At 51.1% G+C, this 21,428-nt stretch overlaps 6 protein-coding genes across 6 annotated transcripts; 1 reads left to right on the plus strand and 5 right to left on the minus strand.

The window, feature by feature from the left end:
* Positions 1-343: 343 nt before the first annotated feature.
* On the minus strand, positions 344-3,754 carry CC1G_08633 (Ku80; the record flags this gene model as incomplete). Its single annotated transcript, XM_001828435.2, has 10 exons — positions 344-601; positions 725-887; positions 963-1,593; positions 1,652-2,264; positions 2,319-2,918; positions 2,969-3,029; positions 3,075-3,198; positions 3,298-3,429; positions 3,476-3,686; positions 3,734-3,754. 10 exons carry the CDS (start codon positions 3,752-3,754, stop codon positions 590-592), a joined length of 2,568 nt encoding a protein of 855 aa, XP_001828487.2. The 3' UTR covers positions 344-589.
* A 239-nt stretch (positions 3,755-3,993) lies between these two features.
* CC1G_08634 (SNF2-family ATP dependent chromatin remodeling factor snf21) lies at positions 3,994-9,147 on the plus strand (the record flags this gene model as incomplete). Its single annotated transcript, XM_001828436.2, has 11 exons — positions 3,994-4,098; positions 4,150-4,237; positions 4,293-5,923; positions 5,973-6,270; positions 6,320-6,761; positions 6,821-7,240; positions 7,304-7,526; positions 7,586-7,927; positions 8,168-8,446; positions 8,505-8,687; positions 8,743-9,147. The coding sequence occupies 11 exons, from the start codon at positions 3,994-3,996 to the stop codon at positions 9,145-9,147; spliced, it is 4,416 nt and encodes a 1,471-aa protein (XP_001828488.2).
* A 376-nt stretch (positions 9,148-9,523) lies between these two features.
* CC1G_13612 (hypothetical protein) lies at positions 9,524-10,078 on the minus strand. The gene has a single exon (XM_002912033.1). The coding sequence runs from the start codon at positions 10,021-10,023 to the stop codon at positions 9,664-9,666; it is 360 nt and encodes a 119-aa protein (XP_002912079.1). The 5' UTR covers positions 10,024-10,078; the 3' UTR covers positions 9,524-9,663.
* A 754-nt stretch (positions 10,079-10,832) lies between these two features.
* Positions 10,833-13,035, minus strand: CC1G_08635 (hypothetical protein; the record flags this gene model as incomplete). The annotated part of the gene is made up of 5 exons (XM_001828437.2): positions 12,433-13,035; positions 12,297-12,376; positions 12,145-12,237; positions 11,048-12,085; positions 10,833-10,967 (listed from the first exon to the last, which is right to left on the minus strand). The coding sequence occupies exons 1-5, from the start codon at positions 12,794-12,796 to the stop codon at positions 10,833-10,835; spliced, it is 1,710 nt and encodes a 569-aa protein (XP_001828489.2). The 5' UTR covers positions 12,797-13,035.
* A 913-nt stretch (positions 13,036-13,948) lies between these two features.
* CC1G_13613 (hypothetical protein) lies at positions 13,949-14,368 on the minus strand (the record flags this gene model as incomplete). Its single annotated transcript, XM_002912034.1, has 2 exons — positions 13,949-13,976; positions 14,220-14,368. The coding sequence occupies 2 exons, from the start codon at positions 14,366-14,368 to the stop codon at positions 13,949-13,951; spliced, it is 177 nt and encodes a 58-aa protein (XP_002912080.1).
* A 2,064-nt stretch (positions 14,369-16,432) lies between these two features.
* CC1G_08636 (hypothetical protein) lies at positions 16,433-17,393 on the minus strand (the record flags this gene model as incomplete). The annotated part of the gene is made up of 1 exon (XM_001828438.2): positions 16,433-17,393. Exon 1 carries the CDS (start codon positions 17,246-17,248, stop codon positions 16,433-16,435), a length of 816 nt encoding a protein of 271 aa, XP_001828490.2. The 5' UTR covers positions 17,249-17,393.
* Positions 17,394-21,428: the final 4,035 nt, after the last annotated feature.

Raw genomic sequence — 21,428 nt, forward strand, 5'->3', positions numbered from 1 at the left:
CTAGTACCCCACTGGCGCTTGCTTCAATTCTCCCTACACCACCGAATCCAACAAAACTTCTCCGCACATCAATTGCGTTATTCTTGCGTGTTTCTTCCACATGTTCATTACCACTGCTATGACCACCCATTGCTTCCTATCGTCATTGCTATGACTGGTATAGTACTATCGCAGAGAATGAAATTGCTCCATGTACCCCTCGGCTTTTGTTGCGTCATTCTATTTCATGACCCGCCCCCTCTGGTGTCCTGGTACTGGTCTCTCAGTCCCATTCCAAATCGTGTAGCATATTAGATCTCCTGTCATTGTGGTTTTGCCTGCCTTGCGTCACCAATGAATCAATAGAATTTTTCTCATTACAAGCGTCGATGCGTACAACCGTCAGGAGACGGAAAAAGTGTGCATATAGTCCAAAAAGGATCCAGGAATACCGAACTACACAGACACGAAGTAAATAGGTAAGCCGGGGAGGGTTGAAGTTGACCACAGGGGAAGTATCGGAACATTAAGCCATGAATGAATCAAGAACAAGAACTAGACGGGGCATGTATCCTTGCACAGGACAACGCTAGGAGTCGATTGTCGTTCCTCAGGCCATGAACTGTACAAAAAGGAGAATGACTCGTCAGCACACCAAGAAAAAAGTCGATCGGAAACACGGATGCAACCGCCATCTGTCGCCACCACCACTTGCAAACGAGTAATAAATGTATGGCATACTCACCTCCTCGACTTGCCTCTCCGTATACTGCGAAGTACCACCAAACCTCTTGGCTTCCTTCTCACCGATCAAACCCAGCTCCTTGCCTCCAACTTCTTGTACTTTGGCCCAGAACTTTGGGTTACCGGGTTTGGAGAGGCATTTCTTTTTCAGGTCTGTGATGAAACTGTGGAGGAAGGGTAGGTCGTTAGCAAAACACAAAGGGCAACTGAGAGGTCAAACGGTGCAGGAGGATACGCACGCATTCCAAGCATCGATTTCATCCTCCTCCCTACACGTCCCCCTCAAAACCCTCATACACTCCACCATCTCGTCCTCCCTCCTCTTCGTAAACGGTTTCATAACCACCTCTTTAATCACCTCGCCCAAATCCTCGACGGCTTTAGACACCACGTCGCCCTGGCTGATGTTCTTCTTAAAGTCTCGCAAGGGGTACGTGGAGCTGATGATACGCCCCGGTGCGCGGCCGGTGTCAATGTCCATCGCGTCTTCGTCGTCTTCATCGCCATCGCGGCTTTTTGAGGAAGAAGGTTGTTTGCCTTTCGAACGGGGAGCAGGAGAGACGGAGCGAGCGGGTGTAGGTAACGGTGCGTTCTTCGGTTTCGCATCGAGTAAGACATAGTCTTCTTCGCCCGATTCGTCCTCTGTGACGCTATCGTCGTCGTTTGCAGCGGGTTTCGTCTTCTCGACTTTCTTGTGTGGGGTGGACGGCTCGCCTTTGGCGTAAACGTTTGAAGACGATTCGGCTTGTACGAGCGTTTGGGAGCGGGAGGGCGGAGCGGGTTTCTTGGCGTCCAGGAGGAGGATAGAGTCTTCCTCTTCCAAGCCGTGCGTGTGCTCGTCCTTCTTGGATTTGGCGGTCCGTTTGGGGACTATATGGTGATAATTAGTTTTTCGTAATCGCATGTCCGAGAAATAGTACACACACACCTTCTTTAACAGCAAATACCTTCTTGCACTCTTCCAAGGCGTCTCTGGACCGTTTGAGAACCCTCTTGGGTGGTTCAAAGTAGGTGAGCAGTTCGGGATGAGGTGGTGGGAGTGGGTCAGTCGTCACATCCGACACAACCGCCGAATGGAATATGGCTTGCTTGATACGATGGACAGCTGGATTGAAGGACGACGAAGTGTCGAACCAAGGCATCCGGTTCCCCTCTTCATCCTTATCCCCGGCATCCCCCAACTCCATCTTATCCACCCAATTATCCATCGCCTCCTGTTGTTCTTGAGTTGGCAGATAAGGATGTTCTTCCACCACTTCGCCCTTCTTGTTCACCAGCGTGTCCAAACTTCCGAACACGTACTTCCTCACGTCGTCAGCGAAAGGCATCCGGACCCAGAGCAGACAGTCGATGTTATCCCAGACGCAGGGCGCTAGGACCCCCATCTTGGGATCCGAGTTGTCGCGGAGGACCCAACGCGCGATGGCGTATTTCTGGCTGTTGTACATTGCTTGGATGAGAGAGGAGAGGGCGAGTTGGTCGGGTGCGTTTGTGCCTGGCCAGATGTAGGTTACTTCGCCCATGGAGAGTTCGCGGCGGAACTGTGGCGGCGTGGGGTTAGGTCAGTTCAAAGAGGAGGGAAAGGCGAGACGTACGTTTTTAGAAGGGAAGAAACCCATAATGTCGATGCCCTTTACTGTTTGCAGTTTGGGGAATTGACCGTCCGGACAAGGTGCGTAGGTCGTTCCGTACTTGAAACCCTTTACTAGCTCTTCCTTCTCGATTCTCTCCCAGTTCTCTTCCTTGTTCTTCTTCTCCACGGGACCTGCAGAACCCTCCAGAAGCAGACCCTCGTCTTCATCATCTTCCATCTTCACATTCTCGTCTTCGTCGTCCCCTCCAGCGTTTCTGTCGACGTAGTACTCTGTGCGCATCTTCAACTGTTTGAAGATCGCCTTGCGTTCCTCGTCTTCGTCGACAGCCATATCCTCCTCAGTGATCTCCCTCAAAGCGTACTTTTTCAAACTGGCAGGCCGGACGAGCGCTGTACACTTCGTGGCTCGGACGGTGATAGTCATAGCCTCATCTGGTTTGTAGTCGGGGTCTCCGATGCGCAGAACGGTGGGGACGGGCGTTGATTTGACTTGTTTCGGTTCGGGTCTGACGACTTCCTGGAGAGCGAATTCGAGTGTACCGAGAACGCCGTTGTCGCCCATTGCGTCGACGAACTCTTTGAAAAAGTCTTCATTTGCTTTCTGGGCGAGGTTGAGATGTCGTGAAGGATGCAAGGTGGACTGCGACAGACCTTGTGGAAAGACTTTTCGGGGTAGACGTATCCTCCTTCTTCGTCGTCAAAGTCGATACCTCTGAGGAACGTCAGCATTGGCCTGGAGGAGGCAGAGGGTACATACACCACAGTCAATCTGACATCGTTGGTGAGCATGCTATTGACGATGTCTTGCCAATCTTCAATTTCGATGGGTCGCTCGCCGTCGGTAATGAGGAAGATCTTCCTGGTCCAGGTTTTCTTGTTTCCTAGGTAAAGCTTCTGTGCTTCAATGCCCACAACCAGGGCATCCAAAGCTGCTCTGCGTGAGCGGATGGGTATCCGACCAGGGCTGGACGTTGACTTACGGTCCCCAGACAAGTCGGACGTGGTAATCTCGTCTATTTTTGCGAGGGTACCAATGTTAGGCGTGCCAATCTTGATATACTCTTGGATATGGTCGTATCCGCCTTGCTTTTTATTGACGAGGTTGTTGGTGACTGGCAAGTGTGAGGGCTTAGTCGGCGGGAAGAGCGTGCTGCCTACCCTCTGAACCGAAGAGGTATACTCCACATTGGTCTGTTTTGCGACCGTGGAAGATCATCTCCTGGACCTTGTACTTGACATATCGCAGAGCCCATTCGAGGTTTGTGATTTCTGTTGTCCTCAGTTCACCGTCTGGTCCTGGCGGGAGTTCGATGGTTCTCTTCTCCGCCATGGTCGAAGAGACGTCCACCAGGAACATCGATACTGTATACTATAAGGCTCATTAGCGACGAACAGACTATATTCCTGGCTGCTCACCCCTGCTCGCTCTGCTGGCATCGTGGTCGTGACTTGAAATGACTGTTGACGCGACCGCGCTCATTAAGGGTACGGACCACGTGATGCAGTGTGTTACATAATTTCCCACGGTTTTGCTTTGTCAGAGATTGGGAGTGCGGGTTGAGTGGATTGTTACTCTGGCTGGCATTCATCACGCGGCTTTGACTTTGGGAAACGAAACTCGCAAAGAAAGAATCTCAGTCGGTCAGCGCGGCGCGTCGGTGTCTAATTTAACGACAATGTCCGCCCAGCTCATGGGCAATCCCGCCCACAACCAGATGGCCCACATGAACCAGCAACAGCTGCACCAGCACCAGCAACACCAGCTGCAGCAGGTCATGGCAGTAAGTATCCCGCCTCTGATCTTGTATACAATCTCTTAAATACATCAACAGAGGGTAAACTACCTCCGCCAAAACCCAACAGAACAAAAGGCTCCAGGTGAACTCGAGAACCTCTTGAAATTCATCCAAAATTTCAGCAGTGAGTACACCCATTATTTCTCAAATATACCATTTCTTACTGAACCCCATTCCAGACAGACAGCAGGCCAGTCGCGCACAGCAGCCCATGCAGCAGATGGCAACAAATGGCCATGTAGCCCCGCTAGCTAATGGCAATGTTGCCAATGCTGCTTCGATACCCCAGGGCTCAGGACAAGCCCAGCAGTTCGCTGCGCCAGCTCAAACGCCAGTATCCTTCACACCAGCACAAATCAACGCTCTACGATCCCAAATTCATGCCTTTAAACTGTTGCAGCGCGGTATGCCCGTCCCAGACCACCTGCAACAAGCAATTCGAGTCCCAAACAATGCTGTTCCCGAGCTCGAAAAGCTCTTGCAGGGCCCAGACGTGCCTTCAAGAATCGTCGACTCGGCAGTCAAGGTGTCCAAGGCAGAGACACCCAGCCAGCCATCCACTACACCAGCCCCTGCTGCCACTTCGACCACAGAGGAGGTCAAGGCAGAGGAACAGGATCCCTCTGTCGACCCCTCGACCTTCCCCAAGGGCCCCTTCCTCGAAGACGACGTCAACTCGGGCATTTATCCCTACAATGCCTACCGCCACCCATTCAGCCACCTCAAGCGACCAGCAGACGTCGATCCACAGCTTTTTGCCACCCGGTTACAGAGACTGCTGATACCCACCATCATGCCTGCCGGTCTCGACGCCCACCAAATTATCAACGAACGAGAGCGATACATCGAAGCGCGAATTCAACAACGTATCCGCGAGCTCGAGGCTCTACCGTCCACCATGGGCGACGGCGACTTTGACGAACCAATCGACCTTGGCGAAGGTCCCTCAGAGGAAAAGGAGAACAAGACCGAGTTCGACACGGAGCAAGCTCTTAAAGCTCTCATCCACCCTCCACCAACAGCGCACGGCAAGCTCCGTGCTCTGATTGAACTCAAGGGCCTGCGCGTTCTTGAGAAGCAGCGCGCCATGCGTGCTCAGGTCGCCGAACGCCTCGCCCATGGCTCCATGCTCCCTATCAACCGCCTCGACTTTAGGCGCACGCGCAAACCCACCATCCGCGATGCCCGTACCATCGACCAGCTCGAGCGCAAACAACGTATGGACCGCGAGAAGCGTGCCAAGCACAAGCATGTCGAGCAGCTGCTCATCATTTGCACGCATGGACGGGAAGTGCTTAGTGCTAACCGCTCAGCACAGGATCGGATGCTCAGGTTGGGGAGGTCGGTGCTCAACTTCCACGCACAGACGGAGAAGGAGGAGCAGAAGAGGATTGAGAGGTTGGCGAAGGAGCGTTTGAAGGCGCTCAAGGCGGACGATGAAGAGGCGTACATGAAGCTTATTGACACCGCGAAGGATACTCGTATTACCCACCTGCTCCGACAGACCGATGCTTACCTCGATTCGTTGGCGCAGGCTGTGAGGGCTCAGCAGAACGAGCACGGGGGCTTGCAGTATGATACGGAGGATGGACCTACCTCGGAGGCAACGTTTGGTGCTCAGGTCACCAATGACGAGGGAGACGATAAGAAGGTGGATTACTATGCTATTGCGCATCGTATCAAGGAGAAGATCACGAAGCAGCCGTCGTTGCTTGTGGGTGGCACGCTCAAGGAGTACCAGCTCAAGGGTCTCCAGTGGATGGTCAGCTTGTACAACAACAAGCTTAACGGTATCCTCGCCGATGAGATGGTGTGTTTCTTCTTACGTTTATTGGGATTTGTGCTGACGATACGTGTAGGGTCTCGGTAAAACCATCCAAACTATCTCCCTCATCACCTTCCTCATTGAGGTCAAGCGTCAACGTGGTCCTTACCTCGTCATTGTTCCTCTGTCTACTATGACCAACTGGTCTGGAGAGTTCGCCAAATGGGCTCCGCAAGTCCGGACAATCTCGTACAAGGGTAATCCCCAACAGCGAAGGATGATTCAGCAGGAGATGAGGGCTGGTCAATTCCAGGTGTTGTTGACGACGTATGAGTACATCATCAAGGATAGGCCTATTCTCAGCAAGATCAAGTGGGTGCATATGATTATTGGTAGGTCCCTTTCTTTAGGTGTGAGGGTGGTGTCTGACACAGTCTATAGACGAAGGTCATCGTATGAAGAACACCCAATCCAAGCTCGCTCAAACTCTCACAACGTACTACCACTCCCGCTACCGTCTCATCCTGACGGGTACCCCTCTCCAGAACAACCTCCCTGAACTCTGGGCCCTCCTCAACTTCGTCCTGCCCAAGATCTTCAACTCTGTCAAATCCTTCGACGAATGGTTCAACACACCCTTCGCCAACAGCGGTACCGGCGACAAGATCGAGTTGAACGAAGAAGAGGCGTTGCTTATTATTAAACGTCTGCATAAGGTGCTGCGACCGTTCTTGTTGAGGCGGTTGAAGAAGGATGTGGAGAGTGAGTTGCCGGATAAGGTGGAGAAGGTGATCAAGGTCCGCATGAGTGCGCTGCAGAGTCAGTTGTACAAGCAGATGAAGAAGCACAAGATGATTGCGGACGGAAACAAGGATAACAAGGGGTGAGTGTTTCCGACTTTCATTCTGAAGCTTTGGAGCTAACGGGGAAATGACTTTACAGCAAATCCGGTGGAATCAAGGGTCTCTCGAATGAGCTCATGCAGCTTCGAAAGATTTGCCAACACCCCTTCCTCTTCGAATCTGTAGAAGACAAGATGAACCCTTCAGGATGGATCGACAACAAGCTCATCCGCGCTTCCGGCAAAGTCGAGCTCCTCTCCCGTATCCTCCCCAAATTCTTTGCCACCGGGCATCGTGTCCTCATTTTCTTCCAGATGACCAAGGTCATGGATATCATGGAGGACTTTTTGAAGTTTATGGGGTGGAAGTATCTGAGGTTGGATGGTGGTACCAAGACCGAGGAGCGTGCGCAGTTTGTGCAGTTGTTCAACTCGAAGGATTCGGAGTATATGGTTTTCATTTTGTCCACGAGGGCTGGTGGTTTGGGTTTGAACTTGCAGACTGCGGATACTGTTATCATGTATGTTTTCCTTTTTTTTTCTTATCTTTGGAGACAATGCTAATGTGTTTGGGGTTACTACAGCTTCGACAGTGACTGGAATCCGCACGCCGATTTGCAGGCCCAGGATCGTGCGCATCGTATTGGACAGACTCGTGCTGTGCTCATTCTTAGGTTTATTACTGAGAAGAGTGTGGAAGAGGCGATGTACCAGCGTGCGCGATACAAGCTTGATATTGACGACAAGGTCATTCAAGCTGGTCGATTCGATAACAAGTCTACACAGGAGGAACAGGAAGAGTTCTTGGTATGTATCTCTTAGAATGGCCTTTCGAACTAAACGCTGATCTATTTGCCTTTCCATAGCGCTCCATTCTCGAAGCCGACCAAGAAGAAGAGAACGAGGAAGCCGGCGACATGAATGACGACGAGCTCAACGAACTCTTGGCTCGAGGCGAACACGAAGCCCAAATTTTCCGCGAAATCGACGCCAAGCGTGAGCGGGAAGTGCTCGAGGCCTGGCGTGCCGCTGGGAACAAGGGCAAGCCTCCGCCACCGCTCTTCCAGTTGGAGGAACTTCCGGAATGCTATCAGACGGATGAGCCGTTCCAGGCTGCTGAGGTTGATGATGTCATGGAAGGCCGAGGACAGAGGAAGAGGAATGTCGTTAGCTATAATGATGGACTGGATGATGATACCTGGGCGATGGTGAGTGTTTGGCTTCCCGTGTTGTCGCGTTCTAGACCTTCCGTTTTGGTTGTGCTGGGACGATCGTCGTCGTCATCGACCCCTTTTCTTGCGTACTCTTCGTGGTTCCGTTCGCTGTTACGCTACCGCCGGATCATTTCTCCGCCTCCGCGATTCTAGTCGTTTTGTTCTATTTTTTTTTCTCCTTGACCCGATGGCCGAGACTAATTGCTGATCTGCGTCCCCGCTATTACATCACAGGCTCTCGAAGAGGGTGAAGATATCCAAGAACTCACCGAGCGCGCTAGGGAGAAGAAGGAGCGCCGACTTGCCAACAAGCTGCTCAAGGAGGAGTCCGCACGGGGAACACCAGCCTCCGAAGGAGGCGACGGTCGCGGACGCAAGAAGAAGGGCAAAGCCAAGGCTACCGACTCTGAATACTCTGCCATCCTACCCGCTGGCTCTAAACGCAAACGTGGAGGTCAGAAGAGCCATTCTGCCACGCCATCCATCGCTGATGAAGATGAAGAGCCTGAAATCGTTAGTCTATTTATTTTGCATATCGTTTTTTGTGAGAGGGTTTGATCGCTGATTTTAGGGTGGATATCAGAAACGTCGCAAGACCAAGGCTGGGCCGTCGAGTAGCAAGGATGATGTCCCCCCTGCTGTGCGTGAGCGCATGAAGAAAGCCTTCCAGGAGTGCTTCAAGGCTGTGACGAATTGCGAAGCTGAGGCTGGAAGGAAACGATGTGAATTGTTCAGAGAGCTTCCTGATCGACGGGTACGTTTTACCTCTCTTGTTATACCACTTCTTCTGACAACTATCTTCTGTACAGGACTACCCCGACTACTACCAACTCATCAGCCAACCCATCTCCCTCGCTCAGATCCGCAAACGGTATACCGGCACCCACTACAAGAGCGTCCAACAATTCAAGAATGATTTCCTGCTCATGTTCAACAACGCAAGGACGTACAACCAGGAAGGGTCATGGGTGTACGTTGACGCCGACGAGATGGAGAAGGTGTTCAAGAAGGCGTTTGAAAAGCACATCGCTGGCACGGATTTGCCTGGGGCTCCTCCGGCTGCTAGCAATTCGTCGACGACGTCGTACGAGTCGGCATTGACCCCGATGGAGGAGGATGAGAGGCCTGTTCCGTCAAGGAGTAGATCTATCAAGAAGAACGTGGTGGCGAGTGATGAGGAGGATGATTATCTCACTCCTAGTGACGATGATTAGTCTCGTTTCTTCATGCCTTTTCCGATTCCTCTACGTGCACGATATGCATGGGGGACGGGGGGGGGGGGGGGGGGGGCTGTCTTACAGTCCTCTTGGTCCTCCCGGTATACGCTCTCATCTCGCTTCGAACGGCGTTCATTTTGGGACTTCGTATTATCTTGTCTTTTTGTTTCCATTGTCTTAATTCTGTACTACTTTACCCCAATTGTACTTTCGCCTTGTATGTCTACGTTTCTTTTGCCACGAATGATATATAATCTTTGTGACGCTCAAGCTGGCTCGAACAACTACGAGCGCTAGTGCATACCCGCTCAAAGTGATATCGGATGTACCCCGCACCGCTGACCACCCCATTGGACAACCGATACGTTTGATTTTCATTTGATCTTCATTTGATCCACAACGGACATAATGATACAAGGGTTAAATATAAGTAATCTGTAGACGATACAGTGACGATCCACAGCGAAGCGATGACGATAACAAGCGAAACAGAGAGAGAGGGTCCATCAGGGTCTATGTATGAGGAAAAAACAGGTACAAGGAAGTTGGGGTTTCGATCAACACGCATCGATCCGTAGAGAGAGGGAGACAGAGAGACGGGAGAAGACAGCGGGGAAAGAGGCAAGAAAGTCGAGCGCAGAAACTATTAGAAGCCGGCCCAAGAAGTGAAGAGAAAAGGTAAAAAGGGGAAGAAAGCGATTGATTGGCAACCCCAATCAAGATACATTTCGAACATTCAGACATTAGAACACACAAGTTGAAAGGGAAATAAGAGACGAGAGCATGCCAGAATCTGGACAGGTGACAAGAGCACTCGGGGTTAGGGGAACCAGTTTCGTCGATCTCAGTGGTACAACCGCTCCCCCCGGACATTGCTGTCAAACCCTGGTCGATCGGCGATTTCAGAAAAATTGAACGAGTAAAAAGAGAGAATAAGGCAAGTAAACAGAAGAACAATGGAGGTATAATGTCGAATCATAACGGCCCACCACCATCCAAAAATGGCTGTTAAGGAAATGGGCATCTCCTTTTCATCGTCACAAGGGGCAAATGTCACCATACGTACGACTCCGTGCCCGACAACCCAGAGATTGGCGTGCTCGTCTCCTGACCTCCCTATCCCCCCACGAAGCCAGAGATAACGAGACCTTCTTTATCCATATGGGAGGATGTCCTTCGCAGTGTTCCAACTCCCAGAAGGAAGCCCGGATGAAGTTGCCGAGTGCGATCATGATAGGGCCTGGCGACATGAGCTATAAATGGCGCAAACGACGGTACGAAAAGCCGCGGCCGACGAGGGGAGGGGCGAATGAGACGAAACGTAGTTCGGAAGTCTTGACGGAGAATAGAAATACACACTTCGGAGATTTGCTTTGATTGCGTGGGGGAGCTGCTGCCGACGCCTACGGAGATCGTCGAGAGGGACGGCGAGCGGGGATGAACCACGAGGTAAAGTTGATGGTATGGATAGCTAAAGTAGACACGATGCTTGAAGTTGATGTAGAAAACAACGGTGCTGGGGGAAGCGAGGGGGCGTGAGTAGCCTGGACCAACGGGGATGTGCGTGAATCAGGGAAAACCGTGGCCGAAGTCGAGGAGATCGCTATTTTGGTGATATGTCGACCGTACTTCATCCCCGAGTGAACGGGGACCGGCGTTTTCTTCCCATAAACCCCAGGCCGCTAGTGCTGGGGCTGCTGTTTCTGCGACAGCTTTTCCAATATTGACACGACGCCGGATGGCTCGAGAACGACCTTCTGGCCATCACATCGTGCTTTTGCTGTGAACTCGGCACACAAATCCGAGATGTCGGTGTCCTACAGAAAAGAAGCAAATAATTTATATCATAGTAAGCGATTCAATGTCCTTTTCCGCAATTACGGCTCAGGATACGAACTTTGAACTTGGGGTTGGAGGTTATGCTCCTCCAGGCAGTCAGCACCTCCACGTTCTGGTCGCTCTTCTGAGTCTTTGGGAAGCTGACAGACCCACTGCATGAGATCATCGTCCCAAACAGCGCATCCTGACATTTCTGTACACTGGGGGCAAACGGCGATTCGCCAGCTTCCTCCACCCGTTTCGCAACTTCGGACCTGTTCTTCGGACATTTGGTGGTGTCATGATGAGCGCCATCCCGGTCCGATTCGGGAGTGGCCATGTCCTTCGGTGTGAATAGTGGGTCGGTGGAAGAGGAGGAAGGCGAAGATGTGGATGAGGTGGAGCATGACAGCCCTGCCGGCTTGGGGTGATGGGCGACAGGACTGACACTTGCTGGCGATGTCAGGTACGAATTGCCGTAGCTGTTCGAATTGTTCATGTAATTCGACAACAGATCGTCCAGCGAATTCTCTTGGTTGTTCGTCTGCGTCGGCCATGGCGTTAGAGAATTAAAGTCGAAATTGAATGCAGAATTGGTGCTGCCTCCGTTCATCGAATGATTTGGACTATCGGAGTTTGTCGAAGCTGAAGGCGTTGACGAATCGAATGACGATGCGAATGACATGAACATGGGGTTTGCGGCAATCGAGGTATATGGAGCATTGGACGCCAAGCCAGTATTTCCAAATCCGAAGTCTAATTGCATCGCTCCTTGAGTGGCTGTGGGCTGTGGTAGATCGTCGAGCAGGTTCAGCCTTGTTGGGTCGAACGTAGATGATGAGCTCCATTCGAGGGGGTTAGTGTGCCTAGGACTCTTGGAGGATGACGCTGCGGCGAAGGAACCGTTCGATCCTGACGCCAAGCCAGAATTGAAAGCCGACATATCAGTACCAGGGAAGCTGTTGTCCGTTGTGCTTCTGGGCATGGAGAAGGTGAACTGCTGCTGCTTGAGCATAACGTTCTCCGATTGGAGTCGGGCCAACAAGTCCCGGAGGTTTTCGTTCTCATGCGTCGCTTCTTCATTTTTCGCCTCGAGTTCAGCCACTCGCTCCTCGAGCTGGAGACAGGGACAGAGAGATGAGAGCAGGACAAAGACCATTGGTGGCATAAACTCACATCTCTGACATGTTTCTCCTTCCGTTCCCGGAACGCGCGCTGGGCGGCACGGTTCTGCTCCTTGCGCTTCAATAAGCGGCTTTCGTCTTTGACCTGATTATGATAGCCGTTGAGCCCATATCTCATATCGGACCTCGCCGTGAAGCACTTACGGTGCTCGTCGACTTGCGTCGATTGCCAGACGTAGTTGCAGAGGTAGAAGCTGTGGCGGACTTCTTCTCGTTGTTATTCACTGCCGAACGCATCAGTACTCCGTACAAGGTAAGGGTGATACCATATGGTACATACTGGTATGCTGGCTCTTCGAGCTGGGCCCATCCTGAGGAAGGTCGGCGGCTTTTCGCTTGGGCGGTTGCTGTACATCTTTCTCCTCAGGTTCTTGATTTGAGTTTGGAGGACTGGGGCTGCTATCCTCCGACGGGGGTGTCAAGGAGGGCAGCGGTGGAGGGAGATTGTTCACATGTTGTTGTTGGTTCATATTGGCCACTGAATTATCCATATATCCTCCTCCAAAGGACATTGGGTCGACGACAGCGCCAGTCTGAGGAAATTGCTTGGAGAAAAGGTTCATAAAGTCTTCGTCCGGCATTTGAGAGTAGTTCACTGCGCCTGGAAAGTCCCAGAGAGGCGGTACATCCTGGAAGGTCTCCATTGGCATTAGACTGATATTGACACTAGTGTACCGAGTTGTTTCTTCGGTCAAAGGGTGGGATATAGGAAACCGAGGCCTGGGGTAAAGTGTCGATAAGCAATTGGGAGCTGCGGGGACTACAACAACCCTACAACCTTGCAATTGGCGCCTGAGAGACGGGTAACAGGGGAGCTCGACGGTCTGGACGACGACGGCGAGAATCTCGCGACGATGAGCAAAAGAGTACGCCCGGCTTTTCTGGGCGTTGTGGATGGTGGTTGGGTACGAGGAGGACTGAAGGATCCGATTCCAAGGGCTGAAACAAATCTTGGGTGGCTTACTAACTCGTAATCAAGGGGGTGAATTAATTATTTTAATATTATTTGCTTCTGTATTTTCCGCATCATTTCCCGGCATCTCGCTACGTAACCGTACGCGTCTATGTTTTTCGGCGAGAAGAACACATGCAGAGATCCATATCCCTTCCGTCAAGATTCCATTTTGTGGGAGCTCTGGCGAGTATTCTGGCCTTCTATTCTCCATGTTTTTCTTCTTCAAAATACCTGGGAATACGATGGAATTTGGCTCTGGAGGTTATTCCAACCCCAAATCTTTCGCGTGTCATGGCGGGCCCGCTGGCAATTGGGTTCTGTATGACTCGCACCAAGATCCATACAGTCAGCCGCGGCTACGGCATCGGCGCATGTTATCCTACGAGATTGATGGGAATCTCTTCAATGTACCGCGCTAAATCAGGCTATTTCTCCTCCTCAATTCAATATTCAATGCTCCACCTCGTGTACCTTCACCCAAATTCCCTCCACCTTCGCGTCTTCCTTCGTACCTTTTTGCCTTCACCGCCTTCAAACCAAAATACTCCTGGCTTTCTTCGAGGGCCATGGATCTTTAGAGAATACGATCGAACAGTAAAAAAATGTTTCGTGGTGGCTTACGACCTCGTCCGTACACCTCGCTCGAGCAACAGGCCCCTGCTCTCTTTTCAAATTCAACCCACGCTCTGCCAATGTATAGGCGGAGTAACTTCTTTTTTGGAAAACCAGGTTCTGGCCCTCTCCTCGTCGAGCGAGGGAACTATGACGTAGGAGGCGACCACCTACCTCATTCCCACCATTGGCTAGACCTCCTGTTTGTCTGGAACGTTTTGAACAAAACTCAGGGCTCGACGTCTCGACGTTTGGTGCTATATCTCTTATGAGCGTCCTTGTATGTCTTCGCGCCAGCCGATAAATCTCCCATTGGAAGCTCAAGTCCCCGTATGTCAGATGTCATTCATTGCATACCCACTACTCACGGCCAACCTTCGTAGTTCCTTCTCCCTCGCTAAGTAGAAGAATAGATCTTTTACACCACGAGTTCGGTCAAGGGTTCCGGGGTACACCTGCATGGAGATCTCTGAAAACATGGGCCACGCTTCTGCACTTACCAGCGCTTCACCTCCTTGAGCACTTGAACAAACCGGGTGCATATGAGAGCTGACGTGAAGCAGGACTTCAAATGCGCAGCCCAATCTGAACTATTCTCGTATATTATGTCCGTCGTCGACTGTTGTTGCCATCCCATTTCGATAGCCATCTATATGGGGAGGCGAACACATATCAGACCGGACCATTCACCCCGACCATCGGAACAGACAAGACATATTAATGAGTTCCATTCGAATTCAAACGAGCGTGTTATTACAGGTAGGTATATCATTACACTAATTAAAGGGTTCACGAGGCAGACAGACGTGTCTAGAATTACGACCAAGGGAATGTGTGTTGTAATGTTCCAAAAAGGAGGAATAAAGAATAAACGAAGATAGAAATGATGAAAGCGAAGATCCTCGGCCATAACACAGAATCCCAACAAGAATGGATCCAGAACTGAAGAAGTCAGTGAGTGAAGCTCCACTGACATAGTCTCAAAATAAAATAGCAAGGCTATCCAAGGCAACTGTAACCCGCTCCCACCGACCTCGAGAGGGATGTGCCGTGTCTAGACCCTGTTGCAAGCTTCGGACAACCAACGGAATCCAAGCGATGTCAGAAGCCTCAATACGTCCTTCTCACCACGACCACTTTCGTCTAGGTCGTTTAGCTCCCGTACTAAAAATAACCTTCGAGGTGTCATGGGACCATGCCCCTTGAGAGTGTGGAGCGACCTATCAGCGGCCAAGATGGAAAGGATAAATGATGATCACTGCCAAACAAGTAACCGAATGAGCGCCCAATCGTTCAGAAACAGATACCAGAGGCCATCGCGGTAGAACGGAAAGTAGGCACTCACGTAGTACTCGATTTCCAACTGGTGAAACATGAACAGGTCCGAGGAGATGTTTCGGTGATTGGTCGTTCATCCCGGCGGGGAATGCGTCATGGAGTGATAGCCATGTTCAACGGATCGTCGTAGGAGCGAGGAGGGCGAGGTGAGCGCCAGCGGTTGATTGGAAGCAGGTAGTAAAGTGCGCGATTCGATCGGTCAGTATATGCTGTTCAATGCTATTCCATGAATAGCGGGGACTCACGAAGAGGAAGGCGACGTCGCCCGGCCAGAGCATATTCAGTCCCACAGGATTGAACAGCATCACGTTGAGATCTTCGATAACATTTCGTAGCCGCTTCATTTCCTACGAGACCACAGAATTAAATTCACGTTAGCCCTTCCTTCTCGAGCAATTCCAGAAACCATAAAACAGGAAGGATAGCTGGATAAAGTAGCCTACAAGCCAAGAGTACCGAAGATCCTCGCTCACCTTTTGGAAATGCGTTGACAAGAACAACCGAGATAACTGTAGGCTCATCACGGTTATCAGGTTATCCAAGAAGGCACGCCTGAGACTGTGTGCTGAGATGAGTATCTCGTTGATGGAATTGATCGACTCCAGGAACTGTGTGGGCGTCAACTGTAATCAACAAAAGAAAGTCAGCGTGTTTTCCGCGGAGAAAGAACGAGTGAATAGAGACAGATAAAGCATAAAGAGATGCAGGCTGATCACATTGGAGTGCAGATGTCTAAACCACCCACTGTATTGCATGACATCCGGCAATTCGAAACACAACCTCGAAATGCAAGTGATCAGAAAAGACGCCGGTGGTCCTTCATGCCAGCATGTTCTCCACAGGCACCGAAAGAACGAATAAATCGCCGGAAAGAAAACACCAGAAGGAAATCTCGCGAAGAGATAAGATAAAGAAACCGCAGTAGCGACAGACTCACCCTGTTCTCAAGCTCCAGGGGATAGATAGGAGCGAATTGAATAACCTCTCCTCCCGAATAATCCCTTTCTATCCTCAGGATCTCACGAGGGTGGTGCACGCCAATACGTCCCATTGGAGGAGTTCCATATGCCGAATCTGGCGCTGGAGGGCCGAAGTAGTATGACGACTTTGGAACCAATGGCCGTCCAGTTCTTCATCCATGAGACAATCCAGGGGCAAGGTGATGGATGGCGCGAAGATAGATCATCGATTGTCGTTTGTGGAAAGAATAGGCAACGGCAGGGTTTTGGTAATGTCGTACGTCGTTCAAGTGGATTTAGTGTCCGGAGTTTGAAGCGTTGGTGTTGAATTAGGCGGACGTCAGGCGTGACGCGAGTGAGTTTCCAAACAAGATGATTGAAAGGCGTTCACGCCAGCAACAGAAAGCCACGACGTTTCAAAAAAGCCGACAATAGAGCAAAGGCGAGAATGTCAATGTTACATCCAACTTAGTCGAGAAAACCACATACGGAGTTACTCCAAATTTCTGCGAAATGTCTGCGGGCGAAAGCTCGTTGACACTTCTTCCCTTCATAGGTCCTTCTGGCGGTTCGACAAGATCCCAAGGTTGTGGTGAAGGCGGTTTGAGTTGAAGTGCTGAAGGACGTCTGGACGGTGTTGGTGACGGTTTGGGTGCAAGGTTCGCGCCGCTTCCGCCTTCCACTTCTCCGCCATCCGAAGGCTTTAGGAAATCCGAATTCTCAGCTTTCCTGGCTCCTGCTTCGTCGCCTTCCTTCCTTAACGTAGCGAGAGCAATGTCCACTGTCTGGTCGGCACCAGAACCTGCGACCAGAGTTGTATCGTGGTTCGTCGAGAAGGATGTATCCCCAGTTTTGCTCTTTCCACTTGGATTCCAGCTTGTAATGTCCCAAGCTCCGCTGTAGGCGTTGGTCGCCGCCGTCGGCATTACTTCCTTCTCCTTAACTTTCGAAGAAGACAAAACTGAAGAACTTGACGGGGATTTTGTGTGTTGCTGGTGTTCCGCTCTCGAAGGCGACTGCTGTGAACCGGAAACATTGCTGTTGACACCGTCAACGAGCGTTTGGTCCTGGACTGCGAACGAGTCGTCCGCCGTTGCATTATTCGTTGATCCTTCTCCCGTTAAGCTCGAAGTCTCTCCTTTCCGTACTTCTCCAAGGCTAATGTCCAACACGCTCCCCCCTTCTTCCTTCGAATTCCTTGGCTGAGAGCTAGTTCCAACGTCTGCGGTCATCTCGACATGGATCTCCTCCTAGCACAGTTCCAAATTTGAATGATAGTCTGCGTTGCGTCGGTGGGACAAAAGTCGAGAGAAAGTGTGTCAGAAACCACAACCAAGGCCAGCCAAAGAAGTGTAGATCAGACAAGGTAATCGGCCGTACGGTATTGAGTGGTGTCGCTGGCTGCCGTCGTCGTTGTCGCTGTCCTCGAGTGCCTTGCGCAAAGCGTCTCTGAGTCTGTGCGCCTCTTGGTGATCGCTGTCAGCAGTGCCAAGCCTTGTGACAAACATGGCGCAAATAGCCACCCATATCTGTACCATCAAACTCTTGGCGGACACACTTCATCCACGACTCATGTCCTGAACAGAACAGACCAAGGGCTGCAGATGTTCTTTGTCGGTTCTGTGAAACTGGATCAAGGTGTACGTGCTGCTTATCTGCATGGAGTGGAGTCTGTGACATCTTTCCGGCTATTGGGTGCATACATCACGGCGATCTCGATTTCTTTGCTACTTGGTATCTCGTGGTCTCGTCGCTGAAACTTCTGTGCCGCCGCTCACAGCTTGCTTTGTGGCTTTACCAGACCCTGCCCTCCTAACCGGCCTCTCGATGAGAATGTCTGCTCTGGGCAAGCTGCACAGGGTCCCAGAGCTAGCTAAAGCAATTTCACATCTCATCAAAACACGCGCTTACCGCCTGACCTGCCATCTCCCTGTGCAAATCCCACAGAGCTCTTCGAATCTCATTACGCTTGCCTCGAGTTGAATTTCATTTCTCAAAGGTACCGACCTCTCGTTACTGATCCTCGTGATATCCATAATTTCATTGTCGTTTCCCCCACCAGCGTCTCAATCCGCGCATGCAGCGTGTCTTTCATGTCAGAATCCACCTCGCGTATTCTCCATATCTGGCGGTGGGACATACAGGCAGTGGGAGGTGCTGAAGTGAAATATCGCTTGTAAAACGGGGACGCGAGAGCCCGTGTACTGCATATTCGGGTTTGGGGGTCCAATTCCTTGGTCACAGGATGGAGCTCGTTGCAACACCATTGTGAGTAACTCCTCCGCCTGATAAATCAGCTGCGTCGATGATGCTAATATGTGTCCAACCCCTCCGGGGCGATGCTTTTATGAATTCCGCAGCTTGGCTATAGGGCGGGACTTGCTAGGAGCCAGATTCCGATCTCAAGCGGTGCAAGCACCTCACTTGAATCCTCCAGGCTTGAAGTCAGTAACATTCATATCCTCGCCAGTGATGTGGCGCCCGTCTCGACCCTAGCTTCACATTAACTTTCCAGGCTTAAATATGCGGAGAGGGCCAGGAACACGTGTAAGTCATGAAACACTGAAATGAAACCGCGTAGGACTGAGTTTACCTCGTGTGAAGGAAGCTTATCACGTTCACATTTCCAATACGAACGACGGAAACATGATTTTGGACAGTTGGACGGTTCGACTTGGGCGAGGGTCTTGTTTGGGATGGTCGAATCCGAGTGCTAGCCGAGAGATACCCTGCCTTGGACAACGGTGAAGGTGCGATCGATCCGTATCAGATGTGCCACCTTGTGTTACAAGTTCTAAACGTCGGATAGCACCCAATGTCAATGTCACGGTGTGAACTCCGCCCTTGGATTTGGTGCGCAGGTGTCATTCAACCTTCTGGCTCACAAGCAAATCAGTATATGTGTAAAGATGGATTTGTATATGACGAGACTGTTCATAACAGGGAGAGTTCGATTTGGAAGTGAACTGGGTCGAGGACGGACTTTTGGGATGCCCGCAAGGAACTTTGTATAACGGATTTTGCCCATATTTTGACGATGTCAGATAGCCTCTCCATGCCCCTTTTCCTATGGGATACAGGTGATATCTCGGTTGATGCCGTCCCAAGTTCCTCGCTGATCTGCCCTTTAGGCAAGTTTTGACTTCAGGCGAAGCGGGATGCTGCGTGGCCCACCACGAACGGAGCACCGAGCCTCAGAAATGGCCTTCTTCTTCTCAATTCCGATCTCTCCTGCGATGTTCTATGCCGGCGACCAGAAACATGGCCCGCCTCGGCTACGTAACTTGAAGATTGAAACTCAGGAAGCAACCTGGCTCCAGATCGCGCAAGGTGAAGATGCTTCGTCAATGTTTCGTCGAAATGACTTGATGACTTTGCTTCTCAGACTACGAATTCTGTTATTGCGGGAGTCCTTATCGGAGTGCAGGCCATTCCGGGTAGACTCCCTTCGCCGGGGTCCCAGTCGTTATCTTAGCAGTCTGATTTCCTTTACTTCGTCGATGACGAAGGCCTGGGACCAACGGGGACCACATTGCGTGCGGACACACGAACTGCTCGGTTTGAACGAGGGTCTGGCGAGGCGGCGATGAGCAAAGGCCCTAGACGAGTTCTCTCCACATCGATTTACAGTTCTAGATCTTGTGAGTTCTAACTATGACTTATCGCCTGTCTCAATTAAACAATCCAGCACAGTAGTCAGTCATTAATTCATTCTGCATGCCAACGCATGTGCGTCGATGCAGATCTCAGTAAGGACTCACCATTCACTATTACAACTCAATTGTAATTGTACACATTACTTATACAATGCGCCTACCGCCACAGCCATCATCAAGTTCGAAACCCTATCCTGTCGGAGAGCGCAGTTGCGACTTTAGCGCCAGTCTTTTGGGACGTTGCCCGTCGGAGGCGGAACAGATTTCCACTGGTTGGTGATATATTGTCGTCCCCCGCTACCCGACTGTCGCAGACGTCGATTAGGAGGCAACTGCGCCGCTACCGAGACTTGTCGTGTCGCGCTCACCACGCACATGTCATATCAGAACACGGGCGGCAGCTTGAAGTAACGGCTTCTCACAACGCACACGTTCACGGAAATCTGGCGAGTGGTCTACCAAAACGAAACAAACCACTCCGGCGTGCAAATGCAAACGTCCGTTGACGTTAACTTATTCGGCATTGATTTCAGTGTGACCTTCACGTAGGATTTACCCGTGCCCTTGTTCCTTCCTCGAGTTCTTTCAAACGCTGATGCGGAAGCGCCCACTATGATTACTAGCATCACATCAGACGAAACGGAATCAACTTGTCCGTGTCCAACAAGACCGATGGTGTCACTGAGAGGCCCCAATGCAATCGAATATCAGCCGAGCGAGTCCAATCACCAATTCCGACAATTCATAGAGCGGCTGCATGGGCCCAATCAAAACATATCCACCATTCCACCCTTCAGAACCAATTCGGAAGGCACATGCTGGAACGCCATTCGGAATTCCGTAAGTCTTGCTGTTCCCGTTTCAACCAATTGAATCCCCAAGTTGATTCCGCGTAAGATGTTCCAAGTAGTGGCTGAATAGAGGTACTTAGGTCACTATCGGCGTTCATCTAATCCCATGGATGGAAACGATCTTCCAGAAGTGGATTCAATTCAAGCTTTCAAAAGATTTATGTTTAGCGACCATTCAATGGTTAATTGTACACCAAAAGGGACACAGGTCCGCCCTCCCGCCACTAAAAACCGATAGACCGGCCTCCTTATTTTGACCCTCATTCGAATTCGATATCTATGTAGTCACAAGATGGCGATCTCTACCTCTTGAGATCCATTGGTCAGGTCAGTCCACTCTAACGCTGTTTTAGGATCCAGTCACTGTGACCCAACCACCGCCCTCGCACCCACCTTGAACTTGCCGCTCACCGCTCATGGTCAACGTCTCGTAATCCGCCCACTACCTACAGAAAGACCCCAAGAAAGATGCATTCCTGATTACTCGGGCGCTGTCACAAGCGGCAAAACCAACAAGTTAACTGTTGAAATTGAATCAACGCCCACCGTCTTCCGTCGTCTGTCGTCGGTGATCAACTCGGTTTCCGTTTGTTCTCAGAGAGCTCCGTGGCTTGTGCGAGTAAGGCTGTCGTAAGAGTTAACACACTGTTGCCGCAACAGAATTATAACGTGTCCTTGGGAATTTCCACGAATTCGGTGGTGTTCCGCTCGACCGCTCTCCCCCACCCCTGCATGGCGCATCCGAGTCGGTCTTTCAGGGCGAAATAAATGGGGTGCGTGCGCGATGATTGGTAACTTCGCCTTTGGGGGCTTCGGTACGATCTCCGTCCCCGATTGCTTTTGTGAGTCTTCGATATTGCTTCGACACGGAAGGATTATTCCCGGTCAATTATCAGCCAAGTAGC

The sequence above is a fragment of the Coprinopsis cinerea genome (assembly GCF_000182895.1).
Source record: "Coprinopsis cinerea okayama7#130 chromosome 1 map unlocalized cont3.1, whole genome shotgun sequence".
In the NCBI taxonomy this organism is placed as follows: domain Eukaryota; kingdom Fungi; phylum Basidiomycota; class Agaricomycetes; order Agaricales; family Psathyrellaceae; genus Coprinopsis; species Coprinopsis cinerea.